General features: G+C 52.5%; 2 protein-coding genes and 1 non-coding gene across 9 annotated transcripts; all 3 read left to right on the forward strand.

Annotated features, from left to right (window-relative positions):
- Positions 1-2,102: 2,102 nt before the first annotated feature.
- On the forward strand, positions 2,103-19,378 carry KHDC4 (KH domain containing 4, pre-mRNA splicing factor). Of its 6 annotated transcripts, none has more exons than XR_006608577.1 (14): positions 2,103-2,536; positions 3,097-3,313; positions 6,375-6,503; positions 6,825-6,904; positions 7,696-7,748; positions 8,003-8,166; positions 8,924-9,135; positions 9,664-9,724; positions 12,554-12,611; positions 12,850-13,103; positions 14,694-14,867; positions 15,759-15,843; positions 17,016-17,107; positions 18,083-18,140. XR_006608577.1 is itself a non-coding variant. In XM_045086771.1 (14 exons), the coding sequence occupies exons 1-14, from the start codon at positions 2,349-2,351 to the stop codon at positions 18,280-18,282; spliced, it is 1,995 nt and encodes a 664-aa protein (XP_044942706.1). In that variant the 5' UTR covers positions 2,106-2,348; the 3' UTR covers positions 18,283-19,378. The 6 variants fall into 6 exon arrangements, 3 of the variants coding, with proteins under 3 accessions (XP_044942709.1, XP_044942706.1, XP_044942708.1); XM_045086771.1 differs by having other exon boundaries at positions 2,106-2,536; positions 15,731-15,843; positions 18,083-19,378; XM_045086773.1 differs by lacking the exon at positions 2,103-2,536 and adding an exon at positions 2,547-2,654 and having other exon boundaries at positions 15,731-15,843; positions 18,083-19,378.
- Positions 8,451-8,579, forward strand: LOC123393758. The gene has a single exon (XR_006608611.1).
- Positions 19,379-20,136: 758 nt separating the features above from the next.
- On the forward strand, positions 20,137-27,547 carry RIT1 (Ras like without CAAX 1). Of its 2 annotated transcripts, XM_045086775.1 has the most exons (6): positions 20,137-20,348; positions 20,535-20,656; positions 20,734-20,790; positions 23,076-23,149; positions 23,586-23,777; positions 24,953-27,547. In XM_045086775.1, the coding sequence occupies exons 2-6, from the start codon at positions 20,554-20,556 to the stop codon at positions 25,181-25,183; spliced, it is 657 nt and encodes a 218-aa protein (XP_044942710.1). In that variant the 5' UTR covers positions 20,137-20,348; positions 20,535-20,553; the 3' UTR covers positions 25,184-27,547. The 2 variants fall into 2 exon arrangements, with proteins under 2 accessions (XP_044942710.1, XP_044942711.1); XM_045086776.1 differs by lacking the exon at positions 20,535-20,656.
- Positions 27,548-27,949: the final 402 nt, after the last annotated feature.

A 27,949-nucleotide genomic window follows, 5' to 3' on the forward strand; every position in this document is an offset into this window, starting at 1 on the left:
GGAATACTATTTGGCCGTAACAAGGAATGAAGGACAGACACGCCCTACAATATGTGTGACCCATGAAAACATGATACTCAGTGAACGAAGTCAGACGCAAAAGGTCATGTGTTCTATGGTTCCATTTATGTGAAATGTCCTTAATGGGCAAATCTAGAGAGAAGGCAGATTAGTGGTTGTCATTAGCAGGGGAAATGGGAAGGGTCTGATAATGGGTGCAGGGTTTCTTTTGGAGTGATGAAAATCATGTGGAACTATGTAATTGTGGTTCTTGCACAACTTTGTTGTGAATAGAGCACTTCAAGTGCACTTTTATTTTTACTTATTTTTTTAAGTAGGCTCCGTGCCCAACAGGTGGCTTGAACTAATGACCCTGAGATCAAGAATTGGATATTCTACCCGCTAAGCCAGCCAGGTGCCCCAGTACTCTTTTAAAAAAGGTAATACGGGGGCGCCTGGGTGGCTCAGTCATTAGGCATCTGCCTTTGGCTCCGGTGATGGTCCCAGGGTCCTGGGATTGAGCCCCACATCGGGCTCCCTGTTTGGTAGGAAGCCTGCTTCTCCCTCTCCCACTCCCCATGCCTGTGTTCCCTCTCTCAACTGTGTCTCTATCTGTCAAATAAATAAATACAATCTTAAAAAAAGTAATATGGTTTATAAATCCGATCTCAATTAAAAAAAAAAGATTTTATTTATTTATGTGTCAGATTGAGACAGGGAGAGAGGGAACACAAGCAGGGGGAGAGGACGAAGCAGGCTCCCCATTGAGCAGGGAGTCCGATCCAGGGCTGGATCCCAGGACCTCTGGATCATGACCCGAGCCAAAGGCAGACAACTAACTGAGCTATCCAGGTGCCCAGACATCTCAATTTTTTTTTTAAAGGAAAAAATAATGTATTTTTTTCTTTTCTTTTCTTTCTTTCTTTTTGTTTTTTAAAGCAAGCTGCATGTGCCACGTGGAGCCCAGCTTGGGGATTCAGGTCACCACCCGGAGATCAAGACCTGAACTGAGATTAAGAGTCACCGTCTTCCAGATTAAGAGCCACCCAGGCACCCCCTAAACAATGTATTTTCAGACTCCCAACAACATTGTATTTGGGGATAAGGAGCAACTGGAAAACAGCTGTTAAATCCGAAATTCTTTGGAAAAATACACGTCAGAATAAGCAAGAAACACAGAAGACGATGGGACTTGGCTTGCCCTAACAGATATTAACACATACAATGATTCAATAAGATCCCGAGCAAAAGAATAAATACATCAATGCAAAAGAATGAAAAAACCTAATATTGTCTAAATAAAATTTCCTATATGCTAAAGGTGCTGAAAGAACTTTTTTTTTTAAAGATTTTATTTATTTCTCAGAGAGAGAGAGAGAGAGAGCACGAGATGGGAGGTCAGAGGGAGCAGCAGACTCTCTGCGGAGCTGGGAGCCCCGTGCAGGACCCGATTCCGAGACTCTGGGATCATGACCTGAGCTGAGGGCAGTTGCTCAACTAACTGAGCCTCCCAGGCGCCCTGGAAAGAACATTTATTCAATGCCGAAGGGAACACAGGAATTCGGATTTCAAATGAATCTGCATTCTCTGAATCTCACCAGGATGTAAACTCCTTCGAAAAACAGCACTGGGACGCCTGGGGTGGCTCGGGGGGCTGGGGTCGGGGTCCCAGAGTCGTGGGATCGAGCCCCCGTCCGGCTCCCTGCAGTGGGGAGCCTGCTTCTCCCTCGCCCTCTGCCTGCTGCTCCCCCTGCTTACGCCCTTTCTCTCTCTCTCCGACTAATAAAGAAATAAACCTTTTTCTAGCAAGAAGAGAAAAACAGCGCTGCAAGCCATCCGTCCAGCCGGGAGTCCCGCAGGCCCGGACCCCCAACGCGGTCGCGCGCGGCGGCCACCACCCACTCCAGGGCTCCCCGGGGCGAAGCAGCAGGGCCGGCCCGCCCCTGCGCCGGCCGCCGTCCGCCCCGAGCCCGCCCCGCCCCGCCCCGCCCCGCCCCGCCCTTCTCTCCCCGCCCCGCCCCGCCCCGCCCCGCCCCCGGCCGCCGTCCACCCCGAGCCCCGCCCTCCCTCCGCTCTCCCGCCCGGGCGCCGGCGCCCCCTCGCGGCGCCCCCTCGCCCCTGCTCTGAAAGCCGTGGCTGGCGCGCAGACGTAGAACCAGAGAAAGTCTTCACGTGGCCTTTGGGACGTGCCCCTGGCTTTTTCCTAAACAGGTAACGGAGGCGTGAGGCGGGCCCGTGGCGGAAGGCTCGCTCCCGGCCGGAGGTCGTGGCCGCACTCGGGGAGAGACCCGTTCGACTCCGGACTCCTGCGCATTGTCTGGCCGGCGACCGCCGTGCCCACAACAAACATGGGCCTGCTCGCCCCGATCCCGCCGGGACGCGCGCTTCGGCAGCCATCTTTCTCAAGGGCAGGGCGCGCGCAGGAAGGTCGGGCCCCACCTGGCTCCGAGGACGCCGGCGGCCTGGAAATCAACAGGCGTCCAATGGGAAGCGGCGCTTTCGCCGGAACAGCGTCTCCTCGCGACCGGAAGGGGCTGTGCGTGAGGGCGTTGGGGGCGGAAGTGACGGGAGGTGGTGGCGGCGTAGTTGGCGGGTGGCTGAGCGGAGCCGGTCGCCATGTCCGCGGGGAGCGCGACGCATCCCGGCGCCGGCGGGTAAAGCTCCGCGGGCGGCGGCATCGCAGCGCGCTGGGGCCGGAGGAGAGGCGGGGCGGCCTCCGGGAGCTGCGTCCGGGCGGGAGCGCCCGCTGGGCCGTGTGCGCGCCGGAGGGCCGGGCTTGCGGCGAGAAGGGTGGCCCGCAGGCCCGGGGGCTCCCGAGCGAGCCGGCGGGGACCGGGGGCAGGAGGGAAGCAGGGACCCCGGGAGGGCCCGGCCGAGACGCGGAGGAGGCCGCGGGCGTGTGGGCCGGACGGGAGGGTCGGGGCGGGCGCGGGCGCGGGCGCGGTGAGCGGACCTGCCGCGACCGTCGGGGTCGCGACGGGGATCGGAACCTCGGCCGGAGACTCGGGGCCGGGAAGGCCGCGTCGGGGAGGCGGGGCGCCGAGGCCGAGCCAGGGGCCCTCCTCGGGGCCTGAGGTTCGCCTTTCTCTGCTGTAGGCGCCGCAGCAAGTGGGACCAGCCCGCTCCGGCCCCCCTGCTCTTCCTCCCGCCGTCGGCCCCGGCGGGGGAGGTTCCCAGCAGCGGGGGAAGCCCTGGGGGCTCCGCGGCCGCTCCCTCTGGCGCCCTGGATGCTGCTGCTGCTGTGGCCGCCAAGATCAATGCCATGCTCATGGCCAAGGGGAAGCTGAAGCCGGCCCAGAGCGCCGCTGAGAAGGTAGGGAGCCGAGGCCCGCGTCGGGAGGGCTGCCTTGTCGCCCCGTGGTCGGAAGGAGAAAGCGGCCTCACCGTCATGTCAGGGTCACTTAGTTTTAGAATGCGTCACAGGACGCTTTGTCATTGGCTTTTTCGAGGCAGTTTTGGTTGGTTTGGTTACGTTTATGGGCCAGATAGTTGATTTTGTCTTTGTTCACTTAGTTCAGCTCACTTCCTACGGACGGAATGGTGTCAAGGGACGCTGGAACACGTTTCTCAATACGCGCGTTTTCTCTGAGGTCAACAGACCTTCGTGTAAATCAGGGGAGCTTTAAAATGTAGTCTGGGGCGCCTGGGGGGCTCAGTGGGTTAAGCCTTTGCCTTCGGCTCAGGTCATGGTCTCAGGGTCCTGGGATCGAGCCCCGCATCGGGCTCTCTGCTCAGCGGGGAGCCTGCTTCCCTTCCTCTCTCTGCCTGCCTCTCTGCCTACTTGTGATCTCTGTCTGTCAAATAAATAAAATTAAAAAAAAAAATGTCTCTAGTCAGCTCTACTAAAAGTAAATGCATACGTACAAAGTTCTCCAGACTCTGTAGGTTTTCAGTCACTGCCTACAGTGTGATTGAATGGGACATGAAATGAGGAATTGATATGTTGGTGGTTTTGCTGTTCTCACAGAAATTGAGGAAATTATTTGGTCATTTTACAGAATTTCTGGTATAATTAAAATTTCAAACTAGGATGGAGCTGAACTTTGAAGTCTTCAATTTATGCTGCCATAGGGGACAAGAGTCCTCCTAGAGAATAATGACTGTTGTGGCTGTTTGTGTTGCCGGAGTGCACGCTTTGCCCTCAAGACAGACTCTGCAGCAGCGTGACGGGACGGATAACTGTCTCCAGTTTACAAAGAGAAATGCAGCTCCTGAGCGTACATGTGTACGATCAGTAACGCACATGTCTGACTTCAGAGTCATTTCTGACAGTCGGGGTTCAGCTTTTCCTGGAAAGCCTCTTCCGTTGGAGAATTCAGTGTGTTCTAAGGCAGCTCATTGCATTATAATTCTCATTTGAAAAAAGTTCTTTGGGCTTCAATTAAAAATTGCCTTCCAGTGAAGAGATGGGTTCTGTGTTCGAAAATGCAATTCGGGTGACGAATGTGTTAAGTAGCATGTTTGTGGCGATTATATCCAAATGACAGTTGTTCACTTTGAACACGGACAGTTTTTACTTGTCAAGGACATTGGTATAGCTGCGGGGGGGGGGGATGATGATTTTTTGTTAGTCGTCCAGTGTATGTGTGTAATAGCCACAGAACAGCCATTGTCTATCTGGATATTTAAATACCCAAGTTGTGCAGAATCGCTGGGAACTTCTAGTGAATTGGAAGTTCATTATTCATTGTATTGTTATCATTTGCAAAGACTGAGCGAACTGTGCATTTCTGAGTTCTGCAGGGAAATAGTGACGGCGCACTGAGGTGGAGTGCTCCTTGAATGTTAACATTCTTAACACTGATGTTTGTCATTTATTCACGTGTTTCCTCTGAGAAGCAGTTGAGCACAGCAGGAGGGAGCATGGATTTAGAACCAGAATACGTGGACTTGAAGCCGAGGGTCCTCAGTTACTGGCTGTGTGGCTTAGATACATCGTGGGGCCTCAGTTTCCTCTTCTGATAGGGTTGGTGACACACACCTGTGTGGTCCACGACAGTAGTCACTAGCCACATGTAGCTATTTAAATTAAAATTTGGGGGCGCCTAGGTGGCTCAGTGGGTTAAGCTCTGCCTTCGGCCCAGCTCATGATCTCAGGGTCCTGGGATCAAGTCCTGCATCAGGCTCTCTGCTTAGCAGGGGGCCTGCCTCCCCCCCACCCCCATCTTTGCCTGCCTCTCTGCCTACTTGTTATCTTTGTCGAATAAATAAACAAAAAGTCTTTAAAATAAATAAATAAATAAAATTTGAATTAAGATTCAAAATTCAGCTCCTTGTCACAGCCTTTGGACATGGGGCTGTTGCCCCGTTTCTCCCCGGCAAGTAGCGAACACCTGTGTCACCACAGGGAGTCCCGTGAGGTAGCACTGATAAGCACCTTTGATGATGGCCAGGACTGAGCAGGGGCTGAACAAAGACGAGACGTTGTGGAGTCGTGTAGTTTGTGCACGTTGTGAAATATTGTCTGATGTGGGGCGCCTAGTGGCTCAGTCTTTTCAGCATCTGGTTCTTAATTTTGGCTCCAGGCGTGCTCTTGCGGCCGTGAGATCAAGCCCTGTGTTGGGTGCCAAGCTGGGTGTGGTCTGCTTGAGTATCTCTCTCTCCTCTCTAAAATATAAATAAATCTCTTAAAAATGTATCTAATACATTAAGAAGTAACTGTATTTTATCTTCTTTGAGCAGATTCGCCGAACATTGGTCCAAGGTCTCAAAGGGTTGCGGAAGGCCATCTTGGGATGAACATTTGTTCGGATAACTCCGATCCGGTATCTGGAGTTGTCCATAGATTAAATTGAGAGAAACCAGATCAGATTTCAGGATTTTGCTTGGCATTTCGTTCATTCTCTTGGTTCTTCGTTATTAGAGTAATGGGTTGTCCATTAGAGAAACTTCGTGGGTTTTCCAGATTGTTGTGAGAGGATGGGGCCAGTTGCACGGGGTACGTTGCAGCTGCCGTGTTGGCACGAAGGCTGTGTCCCGCTCCCCAGATGAGGCGCGTGGGTTGCAGGACTCCGCATCGTGCCCTGGACTCTGTCCTGTGTCGGACTGCACAAGGTCTTTTAATTTTCCTCGCGGAGATGGCAGCTTCTAGTCTGTAGGGTTTCTGGGGTTATGCGGTCATAGAAACACACATGTGGCCAAGTTCCCAGAGAAATCCGATGATTGCCTTCGAGTAAACTGACAGTACCTGATGTCGGCTTAGGTTTTGCTCACTTGTGATTTCGTCTTCGGTGAATGACAAGGAGTATTTCCAGGTGTGTTTGGAGGCTCGGGAAGGGAGCAGGAAGGTGCTGGTGGTGGGGCCTGGGGAGGGGCGCTTGTGGATTACACAGCAGGAGCATTCTTTCATCTTACAGAGTTTCTCTCTTGTGTAGCTTCAGGCTGCTGGCAAAGGCCTCACCAGCAGTAAAAGCAAGGATGACCTGGTGGTAGCTGAGGTCGAAATCAACGATGTGCCTCTCACATGCCGGAACCTGCTGACTCGAGGGCAGACTCAGGACGAGGTGGGCGGACATGGGCCCTGGGGGGGAAGTGGCTGGTCGCCGCGGTCGGGAAAGCACACAGGAGTCCGATGTTTACGGGTGGGTTTGGGTCATACTCTCCAGAGTCAGGATTGGGTTCAGTTAACTGCAGAGGAACTTCTCAGGGAAGGTAGAGAAACAGGTGTGGGTGGACTCCGGGTCTGCTGAGCAGGAAACCATGTTGTTGAGGTTTTGGGTGCGGGAGGGAACTCATTCCTCGCTGGTGGTGTAAGGAACGATTGGGGGCGTCCTTGAAATAGGCCATTGCCACGTCTTCTTGTTGATAGAATGTTTCCCTTTCAGATCAGCCGACTTAGTGGGGCTGCTGTGTCAACTCGAGGGAGATTCATGACTGCTGAGGAGAAGGCCAAAGTGGGACCAGGGTGTGTATGCACATTGTCTGCTTTAGGGAAAGTTCGGACACGTAGCTCACGGTAGTTTCATATTTTTTGTTCGTAGGAGATCCGCGCAGACCCTGGGTTAGTAGCTCGGTGTGTGTGCATGCACACGCTGTGTAGTAGAATTTGGGACGTCACCAGGGCGCATGAGGGATGGCGGCCGCTGTGTGCCTTCCTCTTGCTCTTTGGATTTTTTTTTATTTCATAGGTGACGTTTTATCAGAGGAGATAAATTATGGAAAAGTATAAAATGAGATAATTGCTACGTTTAATGTTTATGCTTCCAAACTTTTGTATGGGAATATTTCCCCCAACAAAAGAGTCTGTACTTTGTTGTAATCTCCCTTTTAACAAACACGTCCTGGGGTGCCTGGGTGGCTCAGTGGGTTAAAGCCTCTGCCTTTGGCTCAGGTCATGATCCCAGGGTTCTGGGATTGAGCCCCGTGTCAGGCTCTCTGCTCGGCGGGGAGCCTGCTTCCCTTCCTCTCTCTCTGTGTGCCTCTCTGTCTGCTTGTGATCTGTCCATCAAATAGATGAATAAAATCTTAAAAAAAAAAAAACAGATTTGATCCATGTGTAGACGAGTTAACGTGAAGCAACCAGAAAAGCTTATTCATTAGCTGTAAAACCACGTTCCTAGACGTTGGTTAACGGCCATTTTCTTGTATGTAGTCCCATTTACTTATTTGGAAACATTACAGACTGGATTTGGTGACCCGTTTGGTTCCTTTGCTTGTGCGCGGTGTGGGATCATCATTTTGTGTTTCTCTTTGTAGGGATCGTCCGTTATACCTTCATGTTCAGGGCCAGACACGGGAATTAGTGGACAGTAAGTAGCGGTTTGGTTCACATCCCCCTTTCTGTGAAGGACAAAGCACAGGGCGGTATAGAGTAACTTGGCTGTCGTGACTCATGTACGAACTGCTCGTGCGTGTGCTGGGGGAGTAGAGAGGCCGAGGACCGTGTGTCGGGGTATCCTGCAGAGTGGGTTGGTACAGGGGTGGTTGCGGATTGGCCTGGGCTTGTCCGTGGGTTCTAATCAGTTCATTTATTCCTCTGTATCGTATCTCACTTTCTCTGTAGGAGCCGTAAACCGAATCAAAGAGATTATCACCAACGGGGTGGTCAAAGCTGCCACGGGGACAAGTCCAACTTTCAATGGTGCGACAGTCACTGTGTATCACCAGCCAGCGCCCATTGCACAGTTGTCTCCAGCCGTCAGCCAGAAGCCTCCCTTCCAGTCAGGGGTATGTTCGGTGGAGAGCTCATGAGCAGCTTTGTCATTTCTGTAGAGGTGACATGTGCCAAATAATACGGAAAGTGTGAAGGAATGTCCTGATGTCCAGCCTGAGGCTGACCGGCTAACGCATCCTGTTAAGGGACCATTTCATGTTCTGTGATGCAGTGAACGTCGGAACACACATCTGTTTACTTTGGTATATTCTAGAAAGGGCATCGATAGATCCAGGCGTCCCCACAGCGTACATTTGGAAGGTAGTGGTTTGCTTACGTGTCTGTCCCCGTGACGGCAGCTGGAGGACTAAGAAGGCGGAGTCTGGTGAAGTAAGACTCTGCTGATACAATCCTCCTAGAACACAGGGTGGGAGAGAGCAGCCCTCGGTGGAGCACACCACAGGGCTGACTGGACGACCCGACATGCCTCTCGTTTCACAGAAGACTGTGCTCTGGGTTCCCACTGACTTAGAGCCGTCAGCGGCTTTGGGTGCACTTAGTAGTGAGTCTTTGCTCTGCACCTATTCAGTAGATTTTGCTCAATGGAGGAAGGGGTTACTGTTCTAGGTAGGTGCGTAGCCCGCGTAGTGCTCCTCCAGATGAAGCTACTTTATAAGTTGGTTTCTGCGGGCTCATGGGGGAAATTCCAGGGGATCCCTGTCCTGGCGGGGATTCGAAGTATCTGGACTAGTCCAGTTTTCTGCAAAACGATTTTCATGATTAGGACTTCCTGTGTGCTGTGAGTTTCATCTGAGCTGTTCTGTCCTGTAGATGCATTACGTTCAAGACAAGTTATTTGTGGGTCTGGAGCACGCTGTGCCCACCTTCAACGTCAAGGAGAAAGTGGAAGGTCCAGGCTGCTCCTATTTGCAGCACATTCAGATTGAAACGGGCGCCAAAGTCTTCCTCAGAGGGAAAGGCTCGGGCTGCATCGAGCCAGCATCCGGCCGAGAAGCTTTCGAACCGATGTACATTTACATTAGGTACGTGTGGTGCTATTGACGCTTGTGTGTGAACACTTGTCTGCCGCTCTGCCCGGGTAGGAGCGATGCTGTGGGAGGAAGAAAATAGGTTTAATTAACGGTAACCTGAGGACTTGGGGCCAGTGCTGGGCAGTGACTGCTTCGTCGTGTCCGCAGGAAGAACTGTTGAATTAGGAGGCGGGATTGTCTCCTTTAGTGTTCGGGTTCTTGGGTGTTATACGGAGCTGTGACCCTGGAATGAGCGTTCATGAGCCTAACGTCGTCTTCATTTAAACCTTTGGTGACATTAATGCATTTTAGGGCTGTTCTAGTGACTGTTAAATGTTTTTTAATACCTGTATCTCAGACCAATACAGTATTTGTCCTCACGATACTAGTTACAGGTTAAAGGGTAAGAGACATGAGGTCGTGATTTTCAGGAGCTTACTTTGGTACTAGGTTGAGTATATTGTTTGTGAGCAGCGTGCAAAGTGGAATCAGCATTCTGTATCCTTTCCTTGTGTTTGACTTCTCGGATCTTCTTTGCAGTCACCCCAAACCAGAAGGCCTGGCTGCTGCCAAGAAGCTCTGTGAGAACCTCTTGCAAACAGTGAGTGACGCCTGCGCCCGACGCACAGAGGAGCACTGCTCTGCGGGGCTGGGTCTCGGCTGCGCTCCCATACCAAAGGCCCACACGCTGGGGGACTTAAAACACCAAGGAGTTATTCTCTCACTGTTCAGGAAGCCAGACAGACATTGAGAATCAAAGCGTGGGCAGGATTGGTTCCTTCTGAACAAATGCCGTGAGGGAGAATGTTCCATAGCTCTCCCAGCACGCCGGCCTCTGCACTCTTTCCCCATGTCAGCAGAGCTGCATTCTCTGCCCCGTTGTCTCCTGGCCTACTCCTGTGTCTCCTTGTCTGTCTGTCCCCTGAAGGGTCGCAGTCCTTGCATTTAGGGCCCCATGAGCCCGCATGACTTCATGCTAACGCCCTGCGTCTGCAAAGACCTGGTTTCCAGGTACGGTCATGTTCTGAGGTTCCGGGCGGACGAGAGTTTTGGAAGTGGTTCACCATTCTAGCAACTCAGTTCTCGTAAGGAAGACAGACTTCCCCGGTCGGGGTCCTGGCTGGCATGCATTTCTCCTTTACGGACTGTTTTGGTGTGGAATTTTGAATCCCACGGCACAGCATATAAAATCACGTGTTGTGGGTTACTAAACAGTGCTTTCAGTCTTGGCCAAGTTGCTTACCGGTGGGAGTTCCAAATTCTGCTTGTTAGTAAGGGTAGAGCTAGAATAGTTTACGACCGGTCAGCAGAGCCTTTGGGCTCATTGTTGATTTGATCGAGTGTTCTTTCTACTCTGTAATCTAGTAACCGAAAGTGAAACCAATAGGGCCGTGGGGAGAGCCCCTGAAGGCAGTCAGCAGTGGGGGTTGCACGTGTCGGTCTTTGTTATTTGGTATCTTAAGGGCGCCCTTTCGGGAAGCTGTGTCTTTTGCTTTCGGGAAGTAGCTGCTCTGCTGTCCCTTGCACCGGGGCGCTTCCCTGGCCATTCCCTGTCCCCGTCGCCACGTGAATTTACTGACTCAGGGCATGACGAACAGCTGGACGGGGCTGCACTAACTCGTTGAGCCCTGAGCTCTCTGAGGACAAGTCCAGTAAATAAAAGAACGAATGAGTTTGCAGTAGGTACACTGACAGCTTAGGAATTTCCTAACTTTCTTTCTGGCTCTGGATGATTCTGTGCCTCAGAACTGAATCCAGTCTGCCGACTTAGGAAGCTCCTGATATCCGTGCTCCTGATTGCCAAGTCCTGGCTTAATAATTTATAGAGTGTGCCTTATTAAAATTAATTGATGTATTGATTTTTTAAAAGATTTTGTCAGAGAGAGATGTGCGTGTGCATGAAAAGGAGCAGCGGTCTCGCTGCTGAGCAAGGAGCTCCATGCTTGACTCAGTCCCGGGATCCTGGGATCTTGACCTGAGCCGAAGGCAGACATATAACTGACGGAGCCACCCAGGCTGCCCCAGTTGATTTTTTAATTTTTAAAATTTTGTTATTTTTAGAGAGGGAGGGAGGGGCAGAGGGAGAGTCTCAAGCAGGCTCTGTGCTGAGCTTGAGCCTAGTGCAGGGCTCAGTCCCACGACCCTGAGACCGCAGCCTGAGCTGAAGGCAGGAGGTGGATGCTCAGCCAACTGGGGCACCTAGGCGCTCCTTGGTTGATGGATTTTTTGGGGGATTTTATTTGAGAGAATGAGAGAGAGCATGAGGCGGGGAGGGTCAGAGGGAGAAACAGGCTTTCTCCTGAGCAGGGAGACCAATGTGGGGCCCAATCCTAGCACCGTGGGATCAGAACCCGAGCCAAAGGCAGACGCTTCATGACTGAGCCACCCAGGCGCCCCTGATGGATTATTTTTTTAAGATTTTATTTTATTTTTAAAATCTTTAAAAAAAGGGGGGGGGCGCCTGGGTGGCTCAGTGGATTAAGCCGCTGCCTTCGGCTCAGGTCATGATCTCAGTGTCCTGGGATCGAGCCCCGCATCGGGCTCTTTGCTCAGCGGGAGCCTGCTTCCTCCTCTCTCTCTGCCTGACTCTCCGCCTACTTGTGATCTTTCTCTCTGTCAAATAAATTAATAAAATCTTTAAAAAAAAAAAGATTTTATTTTATTATTATTATTTTTTAAAGATTATTTATTTTATTTTATTATTTTATAATTACTATTTTTTAAAGATTTTGTTTATTTGACAGGGAGATCACAAGTAGGCAGAGAGGCAGGCAGAGAGAGAGGGAGGAAGCAGGCTCCCTGCTGAGCAGAGAGCCCGATGTGGGGCTTGATCCCAGGACCCTGGGATCATGACCTGAGCCGAAGGCAGAGGCTTAACCCACTGAGCCACCCAGGTGCCCCTGTTATTATTTTTTTTTAGATTTCATTTTTAAGTAATCTCTGTACCAGTGTGGGACTTGAACTCACAAGCCTGACCTCAAGAGTCCTATGCTCCACCGACTGAGCCGGCCAGGCACCCCGTGCCTTATCAAAACTTAGCTTAAACAAGTCTAAATTTGGTTGAAATGTCAATGGAAATTTTTTCTTTTTTAATCAGTAGAAATAGTTTTGTTATTTATTTTTTAATAAAAGATTTTATTTATGACAGAGAGACAGCGAGAGAGGGACCACAAGCACAGGGGAGCTGGAGAGGGGGAAGCAGGCTCCCCGCCGAGCAGGGAGCCCGATGTGGGGCTCGATTCCAGGGCCCAGAATCATGACCTGAGCCGAAGGCAGAGGCTTTAACCCATGGAGCCACCCAGGGGCCTGTAATCAGTGAGACTATTTTTCATTCCTAGCTACTGTGGTTCTGGAGTTGTCTCATCGACCCTTGCGAGTGCTCTGTGAATTGGGACCGTCCCGTATGAATTCGCTTTCCCTTCTCTTGCAGGTTCATGCTGAATACTCTAGATTTGTGAATCAGATTAATACTGCTGTGCCCTTACCAGGTGTGTATGTCTCAAAGTGTTTCAGCAAAAGAAATAGTTTGTTAGTGGTGTTTACGTACAGAATAGGGTGTTTAAGGCTGGCCCGTGCTGGGGCACTGACAGTGCTCCCTTCCGCTTACAGTAATTTGGGAAGCCGTTTGTCCCTCAGTGTTTTTCTTCCCTAGAGAGTAGGTTAATATTCAGCTAAAATGTCTCATTTTGCTGCAGCTGATTAAACACTTTTTTTCTTCCCCCTCAGGCTATACACAACCCTCTGCTCTAAGTAGTGTCCCTCCTCAGCCACCATATTATCCATCCAATGGCTATCAGTCTGGTTACCCTGTTGTTCCCCCTCCTCAGCAGCCGGTTCAGCCTCCCTATGGAGTCCCAAGCATAGTGCCACCAGCGGTCTCTCTGGCACCTGGAGTCTTGCCAGCATTACCTACGGGAGTCCCCCCTGTGCCAACACAATACCCGATAACGCAAGTCCAGCCCCCCGCTGGCGCTGGCCAGGTAGGCCGCCGGGCGCGAACCGCATCCACTGACCTCAAGGAGAGGTGGCCCGGGGAGAGGTGTGGAGGTGGCGGTGTCCTTCAGGAGGAGAGAGAGAGTGGGTTGGTTCTGTGCGACGGGAGGTACTCTGTGCCCCGCTCGCGTGGGTGTGCGATGCAGCCCGGGTCTCTGGATGCGTGTCACGGGCCTTCCCCACCTGACGGCGGTTTAGAAGAGGAGTCAGGAAGCTTCCTCTGCAGGGCCATGCGGCCCGTGGGTTAGGCGTGGCGGGCCGCGTGCGCTCTGCCCGTGGGCCGGGCTCTGAGAACGCTGGATCCCCCGGCGGGGCACGCGCCACGGGCCGGTGCGGGCGAACAGCCCGCGCGCCTCCCCGTGACGGCAGCAGAGGTGCTAGTCTTCCAGACAGACGCCCCCGTGCAGGAGTTCGGGGCCGAGAGATCCGTGCACTTTGCCAGCTGAAGGGTTTTGAATGCTGTCGTGTAGTTCTCAGACCACGCACAAAACTGGACCTTGAGGGACTGGTGGTTCCAGCTCTTCCGGGTGGATGGCCTGCGGCCCTGCTCTGGGGCAGGGGAGAAGCGAGCGAGCACACGCGGGCGCATTGATGGCGGGCCCTTCTCCTCGGGCCTCTCGCCGTATATCCGGGCCGGGGGAGCTTGTGGCCTTAAACCGTGGCCCCGGTCCTCACTGGTGGGCTGTGAGCACCGGAGGGGACTGCCCAGGTTGAAACAGCAGAAGGCTTCCCTAAACTCTGGCTGGGACGCCTGGTCCTGACTACTTGCCTGCTGTGCTTGACAGCCGTAGGCCTCCAGCTTTCAGCCACGTTGCTTAGTAACCAGAAAGGAGTATGACCGAGCCGGCCCTTAGGGTTGGGCTTTAGACATAAGCTGCATGGGTTCTTCGTGCTTTCCTGTGATTGAGCTGTGTAATCCTGGGATGTGACTTGGCCTATCCAGGCTTTGGTTCCCTTCTAGAAATTGGGTGTAGTGATATCTCAGAGGTTGCAGGGTTGAGTGAGATGACCCGGCATTCAGCAGGTATTAGCCATTCGTTTCATGAGAGCAGTCCTCTGAGAGGTGCCTGTTTTCTCTGATGCGTCCTGGATCAGTCCTTATTCCTTTCTGGAACAGTCTTTTAAACATTGGATAGACTCTCTCTTGCGGTAACAATTCTCCCTAGAAGCAGCAGTGAACTCACCTTTGCCATAAGCGTTAGCAGCCTTTTTAATGCAGAAAGAGCTAATCACATTGATTAAGGGGTCTAAGTTGGAGATTGTTCTGCTTGATACCTTCTGCACTGAGTGAGTGGCTGGAATTTTTATTTGTTGGTTGTGTTTGCCCCTAGTAGCCCAAGGGCACAGCAGGTTTTTCCTGAGAGTTCAAAGCACTGGAGAGATTGTCAGTGTCTCATTTCCATGGAGGTGGGGAGGCCAGGCTCTCTGGTCAGCGGACGATCCCGGAGGGCAGCTACGGACCAGAAAGACAGGATTTCTAGGACATGTGGATCATTAAAGTCTGTTGTGATTTTGTTTTCCTTATTATGGCTGGACATTCTCACACCTTTTTCCCCCTTGGTTTGTTTTGGTCCCAGAGTCCGATGAGTGGGCCTTTCATTCCTGCTGCTCCTGTCAAAACTGCCTTGCCTGCGGGCCCCCAGCCCCCGCCCCCGCCCCCGCCCCCACTCCCAGCTCAGCCCCAGGCGCAGAAGAGGCGATTCACAGAGGAGCTGCCAGATGAGCGAGAGTCTGGACTTCTTGGATACCAGGTTAAATAAAATACCCTTATTTTCCTCATCTTATCGTACTGTATTCTCCCTTGAAAGAAAGATAAGTTCACATCTGTATGAGGCATCATCCCAGTACTGGATTTCTGTTTTCTGGAATCCTTTTAGATTAGGTTTTTTCCCCTTGGGGGATTAGTTTAAATCAAGAGTAACTCCCTTTGGGTGGGTTGGTCTTTGAAGCAGTAGAAGGAAGTAACCCCTCCAAGGGGAGAGAGGCGGAGGGTCTGTGCCTCGGGCCTAGAAGGAGGGCCGCAGAATTCCCCGCTTGCTCTTATCCCTGCGCTGCTCCTGATGGCCACAGGTGGTTCTGACTCTCCTGGAACGTGGTTTGTACTTGAACCTGGGCTCTCAGTTTATTGTTGCTCTACGAAGGAGAGCAGTAGCTTCCTCCCGTCCCCACCAGGCGACTGAAGGTGGGCAGAGATGCAGTGGTTCTCTGCACACACGTCATTCAAGTGGTCATTCAAGTAAAGAGATTTTTAAAATGCGGTTTCAGTGTGAAGTTTTACCATAAATAAATGTATAGTGTTGGTGCCATTTTATTTTATCAGGAGAAGCACCTTTACTTTTGGTCAGAGCCCTTGAAGTATTCTTTGAAACAGACTGAGGCACGTTACTCTAGTTTATGAGAGGACAGTTGGACACAGACCCGCATAGCATGAGCAGCCGCTCCGGGGAGATACCAGCTCTCCTCCAGCTGTGCTTATGTCCAGGTCCCAGAGGGCTGGGGAGTGAGCTCACCGCCACTGGCCAGAAAGACGAGGCACTTGACAGTTACGTTGAGGAGCTGAAGTCACTGCCGCAGTCGTAGGTTTGCTAATGCCGCTGTATTTTTCTGCTCATAGCATGGACCCATTCATATGACTAATTTAGGTACAGGCTTCTCCAGTCAGAATGAGATTGAAGGTGCAGGATCGAAGCCGGCAAGTTCCTCAGGCAAAGAGCGAGAGAGGGACAGGTGAGTGCCTTGGAGCGTGACCATGTGACTGTATCCAGGTGTCCTCGGTCTCCGTGAGCTTCCGTGTTCTTAAATCTGTAACGTAGGGGCGCCTGGTGACTTGGCGGTTGAGTGTCAGACTTTTGATCTCAGCCCAGGTCTTGATCTCAGGGTAGTGAGTTCACTCCCCGTACTGGGCTACACGCTGGGTGTGGAACCTACTTAAAAAAAAAAAAAAAAAAAAAATCCATCGATCAAAGTGTAATGCAGTCCTTTAGCTTAAATAAACTGCCCCCCCTTACTCTTTGATAACCGCTGCACTCACGGAGGGTGCTGCCCCCTTCACAGTCACGAGGCACTTACCCTGGGCTTTGAGTCACTCTGTGCTTGTATCCGGTGTCGTCCTCTGCTGCACGGTCTGCAGCGTGGCCATGTTCCTAAGCGGAGGCCGTGACTGAAGTCGTCTTTTTTTTTTTTTTTTAAAGATTTCATTTATTTATTTGACAGACAGAGATCACAAGCAGGCAGAGAGGCAGGCAGCAGAGAGAGGAGGAAACAGGCTCCCTGCTGAGCAGAGGGCCCGATGCGGGGCTCGATCCCAGGACCCTGGGATCATGACCTGAGTCAAAGGCAGAGGCTTAACCCACTGAGCCACCCAGGAGCCCCAGTGACTGAAGTCTTAACCAAGCTGTGTTTGCTACTTAGAATCCTAGACTTTTGGGGCGCCTGGGGCGCTCATTTGAGTGTCTGCCTTCAGCTCGGGTCATAATCCTGGGGTCCTGGGATCCAGCCCCACATTGGGGTCCCTGCTCAACGGGAAACCTGCCTCTCCCTCTCCGTCTGCATTTCTCCCCACCTGCCCCACACCTCCGCTGCCGCTCCTATTCTCGCTCTCTGTCTTAAATAAAATGTTTAAAGAAACAAAAAAGAATCCTAGAATATTACGGACTGAGGTGCTTGAACGGGGGTCCAGCTACCATCTGGTGCTTAACCGCCCCCCCTGCTGTTCTTTCCTTGGACGGGACTGGTCTCCTGAGCAGTCATTGCTTTGGGCGGGGCCTGGCTAACACCTTGCGCGCTCACAGCTTGCTGACCTCTCGTGGGGCACGGCCATGCGCGGCTCCGACAGTCCACCAGAGGAGCGCAGCCCCCGGAATCTGTCTGAAAGGCTGTCCTGGTTTCTTTTCTCACAGGCAGTTGATGCCTCCACCAGCCTTCCCAGTGACTGGAATGAAAGCGGAGTCTGAGGACAGGAATGGGTCCGGGGCTGGCGCAGGGGGCCACGGTGAGTGGGGTGCGGCTGGGGATGCGCGGGCTGCCGAGGCCACTCCTAAATTCTAGTCGTCCAGCCTGATGTGCATTCAGGCGTCGACTCTGACTTCTAAATTCCACAGGCTAAGGAGGATACTTTTTCTTTTTTTTAGGAGGACAGCATATAGTTACACAGGCTTTTCAGATTTTGTCTAGAAAAGTTAGTCAAATTACATTTTTTACATAGCACCATGACAGCCCTAGGAGATGCTAACGATGGGTAGGTCATTTCCAGATTTTGTCACTGTCTGCATCCCTGGGGGTGATCGGACACAGACTCAAGGGTTGCGATTCCGGGTGCCCGGCTGGCTCAGTCCGTGGAGCGTGCGACTCTTGACCTCTGGGAGTTGAGCTCAAGCCCCGAGTTGGGCGTAGAGCCTACTTTAAAAAAAGATTGATTTTTCTTTGTATTGGGACCGAGCTACATCTCTCCTTATAGCGCTTTTGGTTGTGAATCGTCAGCCTGTGGCTGTTAAAAAAAATGTTGCCTCCTAGTAACCCAGAATTTAAAGGAATATGGGATCACTGGCGTTCTTTGCCTGTAGTCCTAATAAAAACGCACAGGAGAAAATACATTTTCTTTTCTTAACTTCTTTTCTTTTAACTCTTTAAAAGGTGAAGTGTCCGCCTCCAGAGACTCACTTGCTAACCTTCCTTTTTTTCTTTTTTCTTTTTTTTTCTTTTTCTTTTTTTTTTTTTTTATTATTTTGTGTTTCTGTTTTCTTTCTCTGTTTTCTTACATGGTTCTGGTGGATTCACATTTGCTGATGCTGGTGCTGTTTTTCGCGTGATCTTCAACGTTTTTGGGTGACCATTGACCCTGTGACCTCAAAATGGTGTCCAACTAACCACTTACAATTAACATCTTTTTTTTATTAACGAATTTATGGTATCTTTTTTTTTTCTGTCTCGGTGGGGGATGGGTTGGGGTTGTTCTTCTCTATTCTAGATTATCCGGTCAAGAAGATGAAAACTGCAGAGAAGGGCTTCGGGTTGGTGGCGTATGCTGCAGATTCGTCTGACGAAGAGGAGGAGCACGGGGGTCATAAAAATGCAAGTAGTTTTCCACAGGGCTGGAGTCTGGGGTATCAGTACCCTTCATCGCAACCACGAGCTAAACAGCAGATGCCATTCTGGATGGCCCCATAAGGAAACAGCGGAACAGAGCTTTGACCCTCGGTGACTCTCTTTAGCAATAATGCATGCATTTGATTTAATAAGACTCTGGGGCCTGTACTGGGAACCATCATGGACCTTTGCAGAAGTTAGAGATGCAGTGTCCCCTTTCTTAAAGGGGTCTCATTCTTTTCTAAACATCCTTGTTTCTGCAGTGGCATAGTATCTTAAAATTTACTTAGAATCACAAACTTGTCTCAGAAGCTTTTTAACAGTCGGTGAAATGTGCTTGTCCAACAGAGCGTCCCAGCAGGGTCACTCCAGTATACCTTTGACCTGTCCAGCCTCTTCCACATGAATGTCCCCAATTCTGACAAAAAGAAAGTTTTCTTTGTAATTTACTACTGTTTGGTCCATTTTGCTGACGACTGGTTGCAAACAAAGCCTTACTATGTATTAGTGCGGAGATGATTTTAAGTCCGGCCTTCCCTTTCTGCACCTTTAAAACTAAGAACAGTTCATCCTTATTTGATTTTTGCATTCTTTTCTGTTTTGGAAAATGCAGTTTTACTAATTTAAAGCTGTTGGATTTAGCTGGATCCTGCGTAGGAATATGGAGGGTTTTCCCTTCATTATGTCTTTTTAACGGGATGATGCAAAGCAGGCACCAGCAGGCTCTCTAGTCCCGGAAAGTCATTGCAGTTTTTATTGCCCTATTCATAAGCTCCGTGTCTTCAGCTGGGTCCGAGAAAACTGCTTGATCCAAAGCTGGTCAGAACTCAGCACAGAAGTGAAAAACAGTGATCTGTCTCAGAACTGGTCGCAGCCAAAGTAGAGACTTGACTGCTCACGATAGGACGGATGGTGGACCTAGTGACCGAAATGGCAACTTGTCCTTTTTCTTGGCATGACATTACAGGTTTTGCCAAAAGAACTTTTTTGTATCCAATACTGATGTGTGAAAGGAGGAGCTAGTCTGCTGAACCAGGAGTAGTTTGGGATACGAACTGTCAGTTTTTGCACATTTGAATCCTTTGCGGGCTGGCTTTGTATAAACATATTCTCTGGTTTCCTATATGTTGTAAATACTTAGACCATAATTTCATTATAAATAAATGTATAAATACTCTGCGGTTTCTCGTCTCTCTTGCACAACCCACCCGTGCGCTGGGGTTTTCAAACCTCTCGATGAATGTGACAAGATTATGTATGACCCAGCCAGGTCGGCAAGTTTGCACGCAGTTCCGAGAGTAAGCCCTTCCGACGCCCCGGGCCTTAGTGCCCCCCTGCGAGCGCGGTCCGAGCGCGGTCCGTGGGGGGTGACGCGCGTCCTAAACAACCTCCCCCGGGGGAGCGCTCCCAGACGGCCGGCTGAAGCTGGCCAGCTCCTCCCGGCCCCGGCGAGCGCCCCCCGAAGAGCGGTGGGGGACGGGGCGCCGCGCTTGCTGCCGAGTTCGGTGAAAGGCCCTGGGAGCGCCACGGGGCAGCCGGAGAGCGCTGCGTTCCTGGGGGCAGCACACTCTGGCCGCGGCGGAGCCAGCGTGGACTGTCCGGCCTGCGGCTGGGGTCTGCGCTCCGGCGGCCCCTAGGAGCCCCGGCGCTGGAGCTGCGTCCGCGCTATTTCGGGGGGATTTGCCGGCTTCGCATTTCGGGTTTTGCGACAAACGTCACGCGATCCCAGTGAGAGCGCGTCCCCGCGTCCCCGGTCGAGACCGCCCCGCTTCCCCGCGCGCATGCGCACGCCCGCGAGCCGTGCTCCCGAGGGGGCGGGGCTCCCGGGGGCGGGGCCAGGCGCGCGTCACGCGACCCCGCCCCCCCGCGGTGGCGCCATCTTCCCCGGCCGCGGGCGGGGTCACAGGTCACCGGCGGATCCTCGCGTGGGGCGGGCGGGTGGGCGAGCCGGGGGTCCGCGCGGCGCGGGGGCGGGAGCGGGGGCGCGCGGAGGGCCCGGGGGCCCCAGGGGCCGCCTCCCGGCCTCCGTGCCGGCGCCCTGGTCTGAGGAGGAACCCGGAGTGGTTTCGCCGCTTTTGTTTTCCTTCTGGGAACTGCGGTCCCCGCGAGCGCTGTGCGGGGTCGCCGGCCCGACCTCCCGGGGCAAGGTGAGGGGCCGGCGGGTCGGGGGCCGCCGGGCCGGGCGCGCGTTGGGGAGGGGCCCGGGGGCGCCGTGGGTGCGTGCGGGGGGGGGGGCGCCGGGGCCCGGGGGGGCGCCGGGCGGGGCCGGGGGCGCGGGGCGGATCCGGGGCGCGGGGGCGGCCCGGGCGCAGCGCGTCCTTCTGCCCTCGCAGGTGCGCGTCCCGAGGGACCATGGAGCCGGGGCGCCCCGCGGGCAGCGGCTGCGGCAGCCCCGCCGGCCTCTCCCGGGAGTACAAGCTGGTGATGCTGGGCGCCGGCGGCGTGGGCAAGAGCGGTAGGTGCCGGCCCCGCGGGGGGGGCTGGAGCTGGCGCCGAGGCCGCCCCGTGTAACTGTGCTGTCTCGTCCCGAAGCCATGACCATGCAGTTCATCAGCCACCGCTTCCCCGAGGACCACGACCCCACCATCGGTAAGTCCGGGGCTGCGAGCCCCTGCGTGGGCCCGTCCGCGCGGCGGAGCGTCCCGGGGGGGGGCCCGTGCGACGTCCGCGGCCCGTGCGACGTCCGTGCGACGCCGCCTCTGCGGACCCTCCTCCCGCGCTGGGGTCGCGGCTGTCGCGGGCCCGGGCTGTCCGGGGCGCGGCGGGGCGGCGTGGGCCGCCGCGGGGCCGCCTGCGCTCCCCGCGCCGAGGGTCCCCGGCCGCAGGACTATGAGTCAGCGGTTGGAGCGCCCACAGAAGGAAGCAGAAGAACAAGTCCGGCCGGCCGGCGCCGACCCGCGGCCGCGCTGCCCCCGACCCGCGGCCGCGCTGCCCCCGGAGCTCGCGCTCACTGCTCGGGCCGGCGCGTCCCTCCGGAGCGGGGCCTCCGCGGCGCCTCCGCGGCGCGGGCGGCACGGGGCGCTCCGCGGCTGGCGCGCCCCTCCCGGACCCCCCGCCCTGTGCTGCGGGTTTCTACGCAGACTCAGGACAGCGCTGTCCCCGGCTGTACGGAAGCGGGATTGGTGCCGAGGGTGCGCTCCCGGGATGAGAAGGGAAGCGCACGAGCGGGGAGCCGGCGGGGCCTTGCAGCGCCGGACGCGGGGCCTTGCAGCGCCGGACGCGGGACCCGGGGCCGGTTCTCCGGGGCGGGTTTCCACTGGCCCTGGCCGCTGCGGCTCTGCGGTCCGCGGGGCCCGCGACGTGCTGCGTGGGACGTGCGCGTTGGGGTCCCCGCTAGGTCCGGAGCTCTAGAAAGAGACGCAGATTAGGACTTCAGATGATTTACTTCCAGCCCCACAGAGGTTTTCCCTTTTCTTTAAAGCAAAACTCAGTGTTCTCTGAAAGAGCGAACTGTCTTACGCAGTCGATGTCCCCTGCAGCCGGCCGCCCTTCCGCCACTGGTGCCCGATTCAACAGCGAACACTTCGGTGTCTTGAGTCCCGCTCGCCGCCGGCACTGGAGCGGGCCGGCGCTCGGTGCTGCGCAAAGACGCACTGGCTGGTGTCCGGGGGTCTTACCATTTAGGGTCTTTTCTTCAGGGCGCTTCGTTGCCGACTGGCTGCTAATCCTGAGAAGGAAAACTGCATCGTAGCCAGTACTCGTGCGAGTGCGTGTGCGTGGCACTAGTGTGTGCGTGGTTCTACTGTGTGCGTGGTGCTGTGCACAGGAAGCTGTGCTCATGTCGCTGCACGTGCTACGCGCTTACGTTTCCTTTCCGATTTCTGCTTATTTATTTTAATGCTGGTCGCAACCCATTAAATTCCCAATTCACTAATCCTAATGGCTCCCGACCCGCAGTTTGAGAAACGCTGCTTTAGTGGACTCTTGATCTTCGAGGAACAGTCATGAGCAGGGGCTCAAGAAAAAATCATCGACGTGCACTGGGGCGTAAACTATGATTACTTGAGTGATGGAAATATTCAGTGGGCTTTTTCTTTTTTAAAATGTCCTTGTTTTTTCCAAGGTTATTATAATAATACACGTAAAGAAATTTCTTTTTAGGTGTGCCTGGGTGGCTCAGTGGCTTAAGCCTCTGTTTTTGGCTCAGGTCATGATCTCAGGGACCTGGGATCATCATGGACCCTGCCCAGCGGGGAGCCTGCTGTTCCCTCTCCCACTCCCCCTGCTGTGTTCCCTCTCTCGCTGTCTTTCTTTCTTTTTTTTTTTTTTTTTTAAGATTTTATTTATTTACTTGACAGAGAGAAATCACAAGTAGATGGAGAGGCAGGCAGAGAGAGAGAGAGGGAAGCAGGCTCCCCGCTGAGCAGAGAGCCCGATGCGGGACTCGATCCCAGGACCCTGAGATCATGACCCGAGCCGAAGGCAGAGGCTTAACCCACTGAGCCACCCAGGCGCCCACTCGCTGTCTTTTTCTTTGTCAGATAATAAAATCTTTAAAGAAAAGAATTTGTTTTTAGCTTAGAATTGTAAATTTAAATTATGAGTGAGTAAACTTATGTTGTCACTTAGGTGAAAAATACAAAACACCTCCGTTGAAGACCCAGGGTACATATCTCAATGGATTGAGTGTGATTCCTGAGAAAACCTGGGCATTCAAAGTACTTGTGTGTAACCTACTTCTCTATAAGATGAATTTTAAAATAAGGTTGCAGGGTGCCAGGCTGGCTCAGTGGATAGAGCATTTGACTCTTGATTTTGGGGTCCTGAGTTTAAGCCCCATGTTGGGCTTAGAGACTACTCAAAAAAAGAAAAAATAAAAGATTGGATATTCCTATGTTCATGGGTTTATAGTACACCTTTCTTCCCTCCTGTAGAAGATGCTTATAAAATCCGGATTCGTATTGATGATGAGCCTGCCAACTTGGACATTTTGGATACAGCTGGACAGGTATTACATCTCCGAATGCTGTGTGTAAAGGTGTTTTCATTTGAGGGCGCCTGGGTGGCTCAGTGGGTTAAGCGTCTGCCTTTGGCTCAGGTTATGATCTTAGGGTCCTGGGATCGAGCCCCGCTTCGGGCTTTCTGCTTGGCAGGAAGCCTGCTTCTCCCTCTCCCACTCCCCCTGCTTGTGCTCCCTTTCTCTCTGTGTCTCTATCTGTCAAATAAAGAAATCTCTAAAAAAAGAAAAAGGTGTTTTCACTCTACGGGGGGTGGGGGAGGCTTACGTAGAGAAGATCACCAGTGCATCTCTCTTAATTTTTCATGCCCTCTGACTCAGGATAGCAGGTAATTGATACATGTCTCTTCTTTGCTCTGAAACCCTAGCTAACCTGTGTGCAGCTCTAGGTTTTTTTCATTACATTAATGACCCTGTTCTCCTGCAGGCAGAGTTCACAGCCATGCGGGATCAGTATATGCGAGCAGGAGAAGGGTTCATCATCTGTTACTCCATCACCGATCGTCGAAGTTTTCATGAGGTTCGGGAGTTTAAGCAGCTTATCTACAGAGTTCGACGCACTGATGATACCCCTGTGGTCCTGGTAGGAAACAAGTCTGACCTAAAGCAGCTAAGACAGGTGAGGCGAGAGCAGAAATGTGTCTGGTCTCAGATTTCACTGTATATAGATTCCTTTGCTTTAAAATAAAAATGTGAAATTAACTTCTAACCTTAAAAATTTTTCTAAGTCTACTGATTTGCAATTAACTTGGATAAAATCTGGATGTTAGAAATCAGTTTACAGGAGAAAATCCACAGGAAGGTAATCAGACAACAAATGGAGTTCATATTACATAAAGGCTCATGGAACGTTCAGTTCCTAAAACCTCAGAAAGTGATTGGTTGGTGAATCCGTGTTGTGGCATGATGATTGTGGATGTGCTCCCTGATGGCGGGCACCCTGGAGGGGAGAGTAAGAGAAATTGTAGAGGATTCTAGAGGAAGCCAGACTGTTCAGATTGGCAGCAGTGTTTAGAATCTGGCTGTTTGGTGTAGAGTTGAGGGAATGGTGGACAGCCATATCGGGACCAGTGGTGGTCCTGCTACTGGTAGAAGCTGTGGAGTGGGTACAGACTTTTTGGAAGTAGTTTGACAATAGATAAGTTCACAGTGCTGCTCAATTAATGCCTGTTGGGAAAATCTCTCTAGGAATTCATATATAAAACATTCATTGCTGGGGTGCTTTTGGTAGCAAAAGTCAGAAAAAGGGTTCAGACTTAGGAGAAATGGTATATCCCTAATTGAATATATCGACTTTGGATTTCTTTTAGAGTTTAAGAAAATTAAAAATTACATACTTCCTATCTGTAACTACTTCCTGTTCCAAAAAGTTATGTTTTATTTTATAATTTTTTAAAGATTTTACTTATTTATTTGACAGACAGCGAGAGAGGGAGCACAAGCAGGGGGAGTTGGGGAGGGAGAAGCAGACTTCCCGATGAACAGGAGCCTGGTGCGGAACTCGATCCCAGGACCCTGGGATCATGACCTGAGCCGAAGGGAGACGCTTAATGACTGAGTCACTCGGGGTGCTCCAAAAAAGTTATCCTTAAAATGGATCAGAAATAGAATCACTTTTAGGGAGAGGAGAAGGAAGCTGGATTCCGCCTCCCACCTGAGCTCTGCTCGGACACCTCCGGAGTTGAGGAGCTCTCTTTGTGTTCAGATAGCCCCTTCACTTTTCACTTTTCGGGGCAGTTGTGATTATTTTCTCTGGTTTCCACTGTACATTTTCCCATGTTTACTTTTTTAAAGGTCACCAAGGAAGAAGGATTGGCTCTAGCCCGAGAATTCAGCTGTCCCTTTTTTGAGACGTCCGCTGCGTACCGCTACTACATCGATGATGTATTTCATGCCCTCGTCCGGGAGATACGCAGGAAAGAAAAGGAGGCAGTGCTGGCCATGGAGAAAAAATCTAAACCCAAAGCCAGTGTATGGAAGCGGCTGAAATCACCCTTCCGGAAGAAGAAGGACTCCGTGACTTGAAGGGAAGATGCGCACGTTCACCTGTGAACCGCAGGGTTTACTCCGCGCGACCCCGTGGCCTGCACGAGTGAGCTTGGTGCTCGCTCCTTCTCCTGTCATGACCGTTCCTCTAAATGTAACTGACGAAGGGGGTCTGCCCAGTGGGAGTTTCCAGCGACGTGGTGTTTAGAATACTGTCTTTTAGCTAATTCTGATTTATTAACCCAGCAGAGCACTGTCTACTTGTAATTGTCACATTAGAATTTGATCTACCAACGTTTCGGGTTTTGTTCCTGATATTAGTTAGTGTCGATGTTTCCGCCCTGGGGGAGTCTCTACACTGTGTGTGCGGCGAAGCGCACACGAGGCGTTTTTGCCGTGGGCTACTGTGTCTGTTTCAGCTTGGGCTCCCAGACCTTTCCAGGGAAGGGCCTTGCTTCTCCTCACCGGTGCTTCCCGGACACACAGCGAAAACCACGGAGACCAGGTTCAGGGTGTCGCTGTGGAACTGCTTCCTGTTGCAGATGAGGGGCTGAAGAGATCAGGGACACCAGGCTGCAGAGAGGGGCGGGCGGGACTCCTCTAGGGAGAGGTGGTGGCGGGACCATGTTCGCAGTACAAGCCTGGCTGTCCCAGGGAGTGCAGGTTCCACCCAAACGCACGGAGGTGAGGACAAGCAGAAGCGAGTGGAACCTGTGAAGATTTCTTCTGTGAAGTTACTTTGTTCTTCCTTTCAGAATTTAGCCCTTCCTTAGTGTCCGAGGCATCGGCTTTGGGAACCATTGCTGGATCACTGAACTCTCACACCCTTGGTTGGGGCAGCCATGGCCTCGGGCAGGCGGATTGGCTCCCCCAGAGAGGTGCGCACCGGTCTGTGACCTGAGTGCCTCCCAGCGCTTCCCTGTACTCTCCTGCTGAGGAGGCCTTACAGAACGATTTCTCGGTCCTTCGTCGACCAACTTCATTGTCCGTAGGGAAGCGACATCAGGAGTTAGAGTAAAGCCATGTACGTGCCTCAGCAGACCATCACTAGACTCCATGCTCGGAGAAGTCTGGGGCGTCTCTGTGCTGAGAGCCAGGTGTGAAGCTCTCGAATTCCTGTGTGTGGAGTTTCTCACTGCAGATTTCTGAACAGGGACCTTGGGGAGTTCACCGCACAGTGTCTGAGCCTCGACAAAACTTACCCTCAGAGAATGCCCCCTTGATGGTTGTGCGTGGCTGGGAAACTAGTGTCCTGGGAAGCAACAACTGTGTGGGTGGTGAGTTCTGTCTGTAGAATCAGGATTCTTTCGCTGTCTGGACTTAGCGGCGTGTGGGGGCGACGTGCAGACTGGACATTAAGTGTCCCGGACAAGTTTGTGACCATCTTAACCCTGAAGAATGTGGCCGTGGCCTCTCAGCACACACCTCGGCTCACTGCTTTCCATTGCACAGGGGCGCGGAAGGACAGGGTCATCGTGGTTTTTTCCTCCTATTCAAGGTGATGTCTGTTCCAGGTTTAAAGAGAGGTGGTGGTTGCAACTTTTTTAGCAAGGTCATGGTCCTTTTTGAAACCAGATCAATCGTGTTTTATGGTAGTCGGGCCATCTAGTCGTGAGACCCAGGATTTGAACCTATGCAGGACAGAAATCTGATAGGAACCCCAGCACTTTAGAGATGTGTGACAGTAGAAAAGAAATGCAGTGCAATTTTATTTTAACAGTATTTCACCACATTTAAGTTAGCTTAAAGCCTTTTACTCATAATGTCTGAACTTCTCATTACTAATGACCGAGGGAATTGTAATTGGCATCCGGCAAGAACTGGACAGCTGTATGGTCGTTGAGGGCATTCAGGGCAGCAGAGAACATTGCCGGAAAGATCTATAAGACAGGAGGGAATTTGTACTGTGTATGAGAAAAGTAACAAATTTGTGTTTTTAAGAGTCAGGGTCCTATATTTGAATGGTCATTGGATTAAAAGCCCTTTAGTATTGAGAATTCTGTTAATGGTGCTAAATAGTTTGAGGGGGGAAGATGTGTGTAGGTAACAGTTGTCTTCTTAGTGACCATAGTGTGTTTAACTTACAAGCTCTGAAGTGTCAGGTTTATCTGGTCGAGGGCATTAAGATCAATTACTGCCTGGACCGTAGGAGAGAGAAACGTTCAGGGACACATTTGAAAACTGGGACTGTCGGTGCCTGTGCCTGATTGTTAAGTTAGAAAATTTAGATGCTCATTTCTAGAACGAATGGTTAGATTTCAGGAGGGGACATGGTTAACTTGATCTTTTAGCAGGAGTTGGTCTACTGTGATGTTTGGGGGCGGGAGGAGGAAGAGCCGTCTTTCCCTTCTGCGCGTGTACGTGAAGACCGCTGATGTGACGCAATACAGAACTTTCAAACAACTTGTTGGGCTTCTCCTTTACTTACCTGTGTGTGGGTGGAAATGCTTGGAATCAGTGCACAGAGGTCATCTTAAGAAAACTGAATGCCATGAGATTTTATGTTCTGGAAAATACGGATTCAAAAACGCGAGCGCCCACCACGTGCAGAACACCTGCGTCGAGTGCGAGGGTGTGTGCCAGGGGGCGCCCCTCGTTCAGACAGAGGCTCTGCGTCCCGGGCCGGCGGGCAGGCTGCTGGAGTCCCGTGAGAGCGGGAGCGGGGTCCCGCCGCTCCGGGGCTGGACTCCGGTTCCGCACCGCAGGCTCCGTTCCCTCTCCTGGCTCCGGCAGCCCGGACGCTTGGGGGGGCCCTGGAGTTTGGCCAGGCAGAGGGAACTGCCGCGGCCCGGGTGGGTGCGGGGC

Source organism: Mustela putorius, unplaced genomic scaffold (genome assembly GCF_011764305.1).
Source record: "Mustela putorius furo isolate JIRA1106 unplaced genomic scaffold, ASM1176430v1.1 tig00000997_pilon_pilon_pilon, whole genome shotgun sequence".
Lineage (NCBI taxonomy): Eukaryota > Metazoa > Chordata > Mammalia > Carnivora > Mustelidae > Mustela > Mustela putorius.

Coding starts and splice junctions, on each gene's coding strand:
- KHDC4 (XM_045086771.1), top strand. CDS start 2,349: ATGGGCCTGCTCGCCCCGATCCCGCCGGGACGCGCGCTTCGGCAGCCA. Junction 2,537..3,096: donor CCTCGCGACCGGAAGGGGCT/GTGCGTGAGGGC, acceptor TCTCTGCTGTAG/GCGCCGCAGCAAGTGGGACC. Junction 17,108..18,082: donor GGCTGGCGCAGGGGGCCACG/GTGAGTGGGGTG, acceptor TCTCTATTCTAG/ATTATCCGGTCAAGAAGATG.
- RIT1 (XM_045086775.1), top strand. CDS start 20,554: ATGGAGCCGGGGCGCCCCGCGGGCAGCGGCTGCGGCAGCCCCGCCGGC. Junction 20,791..23,075: donor GGACCACGACCCCACCATCG/GTAAGTCCGGGG, acceptor TCCCTCCTGTAG/AAGATGCTTATAAAATCCGG. Junction 23,778..24,952: donor ACCTAAAGCAGCTAAGACAG/GTGAGGCGAGAG, acceptor ACTTTTTTAAAG/GTCACCAAGGAAGAAGGATT.